Source organism: Rhincodon typus, chromosome 45 (assembly GCF_021869965.1).
Source record: "Rhincodon typus isolate 14 chromosome 45, sRhiTyp1.1, whole genome shotgun sequence".
NCBI classification, from domain to species: domain Eukaryota; kingdom Metazoa; phylum Chordata; class Chondrichthyes; order Orectolobiformes; family Rhincodontidae; genus Rhincodon; species Rhincodon typus.
Window position 1 is genome coordinate 6,179,335 of NC_063376.1, and position 9,274 is coordinate 6,188,608.

Below are 9,274 nucleotides of genomic sequence, written 5' to 3' on the forward strand. Positions count from 1 at the left end.
CTGAAGAAGGGTCTAGGCCCAAACGTCAGCCTTCCTGCTCCTCTGATGCTGCTTGGCCTGCTGTGTTCATCCAGCTCTACACCTTGTTATCCCAGTCTATGCAACCTTTCTTCACAGCTAAAATCCCCCATACCAGGCAACATCCTGGTAAACCTTTTCTGTACCCTCTCCAAAGTATCCATATCTTTCTGGTAGTGTGGTGACTACAACTGTACACAATATTTGGCCTAACTAAAGTTCTATAGAGCTGCAGCATAACTTGACTATCCTTATACTCAATGTCTCTTCCAATTAAGGCAAGCACTTCATAGGCCTTTTTACTGCTTTATTTTCTTGCTCTGCCATCTTCAGTGATCTGTGAATCTGCACACACAGATCCCTCTGCATATCAACGCTCCTAAGGGTTTTGCCATTCACTGTATAATTTCCGCCTGTACTTGACCTTCCAAAATGTATCACCTGACATTTGTCTGGATTAAATTCCATATGCCATTTTCTGCTCATGCCTCCAACTGATCTATGTTCTGCTGTATCCTCTGACTATCCTCCTCACTATCCGCAACTCCACCAATCTTTGTGTCGTCCGCAAACATACTAATTAGACCAGCTACATTTTCCTCCAAATCATTTATGTAGATCATGAACAGCAGAGGTCCCAGCACTGATCCCTGTGGAACACCACTAGTCACAATATTCCATTCTGAAAAGCATCCTTCCACTGCTACCCTCTGTCTCCTATGATTAAACCAGTTCTGTATCCACCTTGCCAGCTCATGCCTGATACCATGTGACTTCACCTTTTGTACCGGTCTGCCATGAGGGACCTTGCCAAAGGCTTTACTGAAGTCCATGTAGACAACAGCAACTGCTTTTCCCTCATCAATCATCTTTGTCACCTCCTCAAGAAACTTGATCAATTTAGTGAGGCATGACCTACCCTGCACAAAACCATGCTGTCTATCGCTAATAAGTCTATTTGCTTCTAAATGAGTATAGATCTTGTCCCTGAGAATGTTTTCCAATAACTTCCCTACCACCAACATGAGGCTCACAGGTCTGTAATGTTCAAGATTCTGCCTGTTACCCTTCTTGAACAATGGGACAACATTGATTCTTCTCCAGTCCTCTGGCACCTCATCTGTGGCCAAAGAGGATACAAAGATGTTTGTCAATGCTCCAATGTTCTCTTGTCTTCCTCAATATTCTGGGATAGATCCCATCAGGACCCTGGACTTATCTACCATAATACTTTTTAAGGCACACAACAACTCTTCCTTTTTAATAGGAACTTGGCTTAGAAACTCGACACTCCCTTCCCTGAGATCATCCTCCACCAATTCCTTCTCTTTAGTGAATACCGGCACAAAGTATTCATTTAAGACCTCACCTACCTCTTCCAGCTCCACATATAGATTCCTTCCTTTATCCCTGAGTGAGCCAACCCTTTCCCTGGCTCCCCTTTTGATTTTTATATATGTATATAAAACCTTGGGATTCTGTTTAATCCTGTTTGCCAATGACCTTTTGCGATCCCTTTTAGCCCTTCTAATTCCTTGTTTATGTTCTTTTCTACTTTCTTTATATACTTCAAGGGCTTCATCAATTCCCATCCTCCTAGACCTTACATATGCTTTCTTTTCCTTTTTGACTAAGATCATAACATCCCTGGTCATCCAACGTTCACGTAACTTGCCATGCTCATCCTTCATTCTCGCAGGAATGTGCCACTCCTGAACTCTTATCAACTGCTGTTTGAAATACTCCCGCGTATCCGACACGGATTTACCCTCAAACAGCCGCCTCCAATCAGCTTTCTCCAGTTCCTGCCTAATATTCTTGTGGTTCACCTTAACCCAGTTTAACACCTTTATCTGAGGACTACTGTTATCCCTATCCATGAGTATCTTAAAACTCACGGTATTATGGTCACTACTCAGACCTCACTGTCTCTCTCACCCTCACAGGCTTCACATCTCACACTCCGACTTCATTGTCCCTCTCACACTCACTGGCTTCAGTGTCTCTTTCACATTCACAGGCCTCACTGTTTCTCTCACAAACACAAGCTTCAAGTCTCATACCCACAGGCCTCACTATCCCTCACACTCGCATGTCTCACTGTCTCTCTCAAACACACAGGCCTCACTGTCCCTTTATGATTCACAGTGTGAGTGGGCTATGTAACCCTGTAACAGTCAAGCCCAGTTTAATACAGTGTGGGCCTCACTGCCATCACTGGCTGGGACTGGTAGGAGCCCATTCAACTCAGGCAAAGTGAGGGATTAGAGGAATGTTAGATGAAGTGTGTATTCAAACCCAGAGAAGCAAGGTCTAGAATTATGAACATTAAAAAGAAGGGACCATCCAGTCCCTTGATCTTACTCCACAACATAATTCAGGTCGGTCTATATCTAATTGCATTTACCTGCTTTGACACCATTTCCCTTAACACCAACAAAAAAAATCTAAGTATTAAAAGACTGAAATGATTCCCAGCAATAACAGCCATCCTGGAGGAAGAGATTTGGATTTCTGCTGCTCTTTTTATGAAAAAGTGCTACCTAACATCATCCTCTGAATTCTGAGGAAGGGTCATCAGACCCAAAACGTTAATTCATATTTTTCTTCACAGATGCTGCTGAGCTTTTCCAGCAACATCTGTTTTTGTTCCTGATTTACAGCATCCGCAGTGCTTTCAGTTTTTAATCATCCTCTGAATGCTGTCCCTAATTTGAAAGTTCTGGACTCCCTCCAGACAGAGAATTGTGTTGACCTCATCAAATTATCTTAACATTATATACAGGTCAGTTGTGTTGTGACAATGAATCAGAACCCTGAAGTATTTATAATTATGTTTTGCTTTTAATTCAAAAATTTGACTAGCTTAGTTTGGGATTATGTTCAGCATGGACTGGTTGGACCGAAGGTGTGTTTCCATGCTCTAAGTATTTTTTTCTTAAAAGGAGGACTGCTACAGAGATAAAGAAAAAGCATGAATGTAAGTTCAGTGACTGTCTGGCAAAGTTCTTGTGAAAATGTCAAACCTGAGAAGTGTCAAGGAAACTTCAAACAGGGTGTGATGGCAAGACATAAGGACCACATTCCTGGTCATGAAGAGATTACAATGAGGCTGACTATCAGCAGAAACCCACCTCTTGCAGATGTATCAGTTTTACCCTCCAGGAATATACAAAAAAAGGGCTTAAAAACAGATGTCCTAGTGTCTGGACTAGAGTATTGTGAGGACTGCAGATTTGAGAACAGCCATTTTAAACACCCCTGCACTGCAGATAAAAGGTAAAAAAAATCTCTCACACTCTGAATGCTGGAATTCAGAAACTGTCAAAACGAATCAGAACAACAGAATTTCCACCAACTTATACAACCAAGCTCCTTGAAATTAGCTGCCAACATTATTGTTACTGGTGCCATCCAATAATAGCTGCAACATTGTCTTATGTGTTGTTCACAAGCAATTCAGACTGATCTGTATATATATTTCATGTTTATTTTTGGGCTCGCGTCTTATTTCTAATCTCTGTGTGTATATGTGTCACATTATTATTTGTAATCAATAAACTTAGTCTTTTTCTTAATTCAAGAAAGTCTGGTTAGGTTGAGTCCTTTCTTTTTAAACACAAGTTCATTTGAAACTGGGAGAAATGTATCCACAAAGGAGAGATTCTTTTAAGTTAATCTTGTTGTCACCAACCAAGGGAACAGGTGATTTACCAAAGAGAATCAGTTCAACCTCCCCACCAGGGAGCTTAACAATTTGGAGTATCCTGTGCAGAACTGTAGCAAATTGGGGAACTTCACCTGGGGTGGTCATCACAGCTGGATCGCCTTGAAATGTCTGGGGATTGAGGGAAACCACTGCTCATATTTTAACCTTTTTAGCTTAGACCAATCTATCCTTCCTGTGGTGCAGGATACAGAACTGAATCCAGTTCCTCAATAGAGTTGGTCAAACCAGAGCTTTGTATGACTTGTATGCAGCTTTTGCAGTTGAGGTAAAAGCCAACAGCTTACACAAAGAAACTGGAGTCACTGTCCCTAAGCAAATGAGAAAGTGATGTCGAAAGACATTTACACAAGCCTAAAGGGAATTCAGTCCAGTCTGAGGAAGGCAAGAGAAGTGCTGTGCTGGCAAGACGTAACGACCACATTCCTGGTTATGAAAACCAAACTAAGATACATATGGAAGTGCTGACGACACATTACATCTTGACAGACTCTAGCTGAAGCTCTTCATTTTCGCAGGAGCTATTTACCTTTCAGAATCACAGAATTGAAACAGCACAGAAGGAGTCAATTCAGCCTAATGTGCCTGCACCAGCTTTTCAAAAGAGCATCAATATCTAATGCCAGTTTCCTATACCCTGGCACCCCTATCAGAATGTCCTTTTGAATGCCTCATTTGAACTGAGTCAACCTACAGCAGGTGGACTGCAGCGGTCCAAGAACTCAGCTCTCCTCCACCTTCTTAAGAGCAACTCGGACAGGCAATAAATGCTGGTTCAGCCAGTGACGCTGACCTCCCACAAGGGAATAAAAAAAGTTCTCCTCCTCTGCCAATCAGAGCCCACTTGCCAACCAACCAGTACTCTCTAACACGATATTGGCAAAAATCCCTTTACTTTTGGAGTCCTGACAAATGCAAGGTGAAAAACTTTGCAGATTGCGAAAGACAGACAAAATGTGAGATGGACTCGATTCCACGTACTCTGTCTTCACGTGTGATGACGTTCTTTATAAACTGCGTCTGTGGGTAACATGCAATTGCAAAAGATAGTGCATGCAATGTGCATTGTTCTTTTCATCAAAAGGGGGATAGTTAGAGAAATGGCTTGGTACACTCCTGTTTTCTGTGGGTATTACAACTTCGCCACAGTCATGACACCTTCAGGGACTCACTGCACAGAGTAGCCAACACTCAGCTTTTGTGATTGTTCTGTGGACTTGTCTTTGATATTAATTGGCCACGAGTTAAAAGAGGATACCTGGGAGGTCCCCAGCTGGGAGATATTCCCTACTCTGTTGGAGTCAGAATGACACACAGTCCTCTCAGTGGGAAGCAGGGAGGATTCCTGCTGAATACACACAAAAATAAAAGAGAGTAGGAGTGAATCAGCCTCTTAATGAGTGGGCATCCTTCAGCAGCTTTCAGTGAGTTATGCTGAGCAGAGGCTGCTTCCTTCGAAGAATTTCAGCGCAGTTTTCCCGGTACCTGACCCAGTTCTGAGAACCAGAGAACCCAGCAGTCACAATGACTGGGCAAAACTGCAAGTGAGAGACTGAGACATCAGTCAGGAACGTGTCCTATAGCACAGACAGAATGAGGACACTTCTACCTCACATTCTGGATGACTTGTGTACAATGCGAATGGAAACAACCATGCAGTGAGAACCTGTACTCTCTGCAGTGTGAGTACAGACTGCAGCGCGCGCACACACACACAAACACACTCACGCACACTGACACACACAGTCTCACACACACTCACCACACATACTTACCCACACACACTTACCCATACAGACTCACACATACACACTCTCTTACACAGACACTCTCACACCGTCTCACAAACACACAGTTACGCATACTCTCTCTTCACACTCCCTCTGTCTCACACATAACACATACTTTGTCATGCACACTTTCCCACACACACACATTTCTCTCATGCAATCTCTTTTACGCAACGTCCCCCCCCCACACCCACACACACACATTCTCTCACACACACACACATACACACAGCATATATGTTTAATTTAAAGAGCTGTGACGCTCATTGGTACTGATAAGTTGAGTGATGTTAGTGCTGGGTGGGTGAAATATTACAGCAGTAACCCAACAATCACAGGCAGGACAGATACAGCATAGGCTAAAAACTGAGTAAAGCTGCCTCTAACTCCTTCAAACTGAAAGTAAAGCTTGACACAGTACCCCTCAAACAGTCCAAGGTCAGGCACAACGTGGGGTTAGATACAGAATAAAAGCTCCCTCTCTGTGCGTGTTGGCCCACTGAAACTCAGGGAGATTTGACCTTGTCTGAGTGCTGCAGTAGGGTTTTCAGCACGTTGCTCTGTACGTGGGCGTCTCCACCTCCAGAGTCTTCCCTCGTCCCCTACTCACTCTACTCACAGTCACTCACCGATGTATACAGGTAGCCATCGCAGTTCATGGCAACGTAGAGTCCAGTCTTCACCCCTTGAATCGCCACCACTCTCAGCCCGACCGGAATTAGATTAAAGAGAGCTGAGGAAAGGAAGATGCAATTGAGTTGTATTGAGCCTCACCAAAATCTCGTGTGTGTGTGTATGTGTTTGTGAAGGGAGGGAGGGAGGGAGGCAGATCTCCAAAATATCCTCTCCCTCCAAAAGCTCTCTCTTCTTCTGTACCAAACATGACCCAACCCCTCCCCGCCCAAAGTAGCTCACTCACTTGTTGCAACTAGACGTTTGCCAAACAGTTTTCCCAGACACACCAGTTCCCTGCAGAGGGAGCCCTGGCATTTCTGTGATAACACAGTGTGGAGCTGGAGGAGCACAGCGGGCCAGGCAGCATCAGAGGAGCAGGAAAGTTGACGTTTTGGGAAAATTTCTGAAGAAGGGTTCCGACCCGAAACGTCAACTTTCCTGCTCCTCTGATGCTGCCTGGCCTGCTGTGTTCCTCCAGCTCCAGGCTCTGACTCCAGCATCGGCAGTTCTTGCTATCTCTGCATTGCTGTAGCACCTTTCACTGCCTCAAGACTTGCAGAAGCACCTTGCGAGCATGGGAAGAGTTGCAAGCGATGAACGGCGTAGCACGATCCTACAGCCTGCAACTAGATAAGTGCCTAACGACTGAAGGGTAGCTGGTCATAGCGTGAGCGTTCAGCTTGTAGGACTAACACCAGACCCGGGTCGTGGCAGTGGGGGCGGGGAAAATGGAAATTATTTTATCAAAACACCCCAGGCAAACATTCTGACAGGAGATCATGAACTGTAACTCACTGAAACGGAAGGCATCGGACAAAGTGCAGAGGTTTCATTGGAAACAGGCAGTGTCGGTCAGAGATAAATGCACAGCACCCCAAACATCCATCTCCCCGAACCAACTTTAACCCCCCTCCCCACCAAAGTCTGCCCCTCTATTGAACCAGAGTGGGAGCAAACCATTGCCCGTTCCCGAGGGACTGAACCACGCCGGCAGTAAGGTGTTTCGGCGAGCCCTGGGGCAGCGAAAGGCGCTACAGGAATGCAGGGGCTCCTGCTGAGACTTCTTTTTTACCCCCCCCCCCCCCGCTTTGAATCTCTTCACAGGATGTGGGCATTAGCTTGCTAGGCCAGTATTTACTGTCTATCGCTAGCCGGCCAGCCATGTTGCTGTGAGTCTGGAGTCACACGTAGACCAGACCAGCTCAGGGTGGCAGACTTCCTTCCCTAAAGGGGTGTCAGTGAACCAGATGGGTTTTTAACAACAATCGATATTGTCAGTGTTTTAACTGAACTCGAAAGTTTGCCATCTGTCGAGGTGGGATTTGAACCCATGTCCCCAGAACATTAGCCTGGGGGTTCTGGATTAGCTGGTTGTAAAAGTACCACTAGGCTAACCCCCTCTGCCTAATAGCTTATTCTCCTGTTTTACTGTCTGGAACATCCCTTTGTACTTCAGAGTGCAGAAGGACATCACCATCACAAATAGCAGCACTTTGCTCATGCACTCCTCACCCATTTGTACCCTGTCACCCACTCCCCCCTCACCCACTTCTCCCCCTCACTCCCTTCTCCCCCACACCCACTGCACACCTCCTCCTCCACTGCCCCACCCTCACGGACACCTCCCTCTCACCCACTCCTTCCCGTTCTCCTCCCCAACACCCGCTCACCCCGCCCACCCCCCCACCTCATCCGTGTCCACTCCACTGTGGGCTCATGCCCCAGATGGCATCGACTCACCATAGGTACTCATCTCATCCTTTGTGCCATTGAGCCCACTGTCAGGCACCAGCTGTAGGTAATATCCGAGCTGACAGTACAGACGGGTGATGATGCCCCTTAGCTGGGAATCTGGAGAGGAGTGGGATAAAGAAGGTAAAAGCCATGTTAATATAGTTCCCTGCACAACCTCAGAATATTTTGCCCCCTCCGCCAACTGAATACCTCTTGAAGTGGCCATCAAGCTTGTGGTGACAGAACCACAGCAGCCAGTTACTACACAGCAAGATCCCAGAGCCGCAAGAAGATCGATGACTTGAAGTATGTGCATTTTTCTAAAACAAAAACGTGTTGTTCGAGGTGCAAGAAGAATCCAGAGGCTCGGGGTGGAGAGTGGGCCAGTTTGGGTACACAGGAGAAGTTGGTTGCAGTTATTGGACGCCAATTGTTTCAGATCCCAGGACGTTGCTCCAAGTTTCTCCAAGATACTCCACCATCTCCATCATATAAAGATTCATTATAGGACCCAGCAAAAACTTCAGCTTTGATCATGTATAATCTAACAATGGATCAGCGCCAGGTAGGACCCTTGGGCAGTATCCAACTACCAGGTGATGAGTCCAGGCCACATGAACAGCCAAGCAATGACCATCTGGAACAAGAGGACCTAAACTATTCTCCTCCAATCATCGATTGTTGTAAAAACCCATCTGGTTCACTAATGTCCTTTAGGGAGGGAACTCTGCCCTCGTTACCCCGTCTGGACGACACTTGACTCCAGACCCACAGCACTGGGTTATGACTCTTAACTGCCCCCTAAAATGGCCAAGCAAGACACTCAAGGGCAATTAGGGCCAGACAACCATGTCCTCATCCCACGAAATGGTAAAGAAACAAAAACTCTGAGCCCTCTGTCAGATGATTGTGGGTTCAAGTCCGACATCGGAGTTAGAATCTTAGAATTGGTACAGTGCAGAAAGAGGTCATTCAGCCCATCGAGTCTGCACTGACCCTCCAAAAAATGTCCCACCCACACCCAGCCCCACATACTATCTCCACAACTCTGCAATTTAGCACGGCCAATCCACCCTAACCTGCACATCCCTGGGCACTATGGGACAATTTAGCACGGCCAATCCACCCTAACCTGCACATCCCTGGGCACTATGGGACAATTTAGCACGGCCAATCCACCCTAACCTGCACATCCCTGGACACTACGGGACAATTTAGCATGGCCAATCTACCCTAACCTGCACATCCCTGGACACTACGGGGCAATTTAGAACGGCCAATCTACCCTAACCTGCACATCCCTGGACACTACGGGGACAATTTAACATGG

At 46.0% G+C, this 9,274-nt stretch overlaps 1 protein-coding gene across 1 annotated transcript in view; it reads right to left on the reverse strand.

The window, feature by feature from the left end:
• Nucleotides 1-9,274, reverse strand: part of LOC125487758 (fibroblast growth factor 11-like) — a 48,364-nt gene that overhangs the window by 3,211 nt on the left and 35,879 nt on the right. Inside the window, exons 2-3 of the mRNA XM_048620001.1 lie at nt 7,951-8,061; nt 6,165-6,268 (exon numbers count right to left, since the gene is read on the reverse strand). Of these exons, the coding sequence (XP_048475958.1) occupies nt 6,165-6,268; nt 7,951-8,061 (215 nt within the window). The remainder of the gene's footprint in view (nt 1-6,164; nt 6,269-7,950; nt 8,062-9,274) is intronic.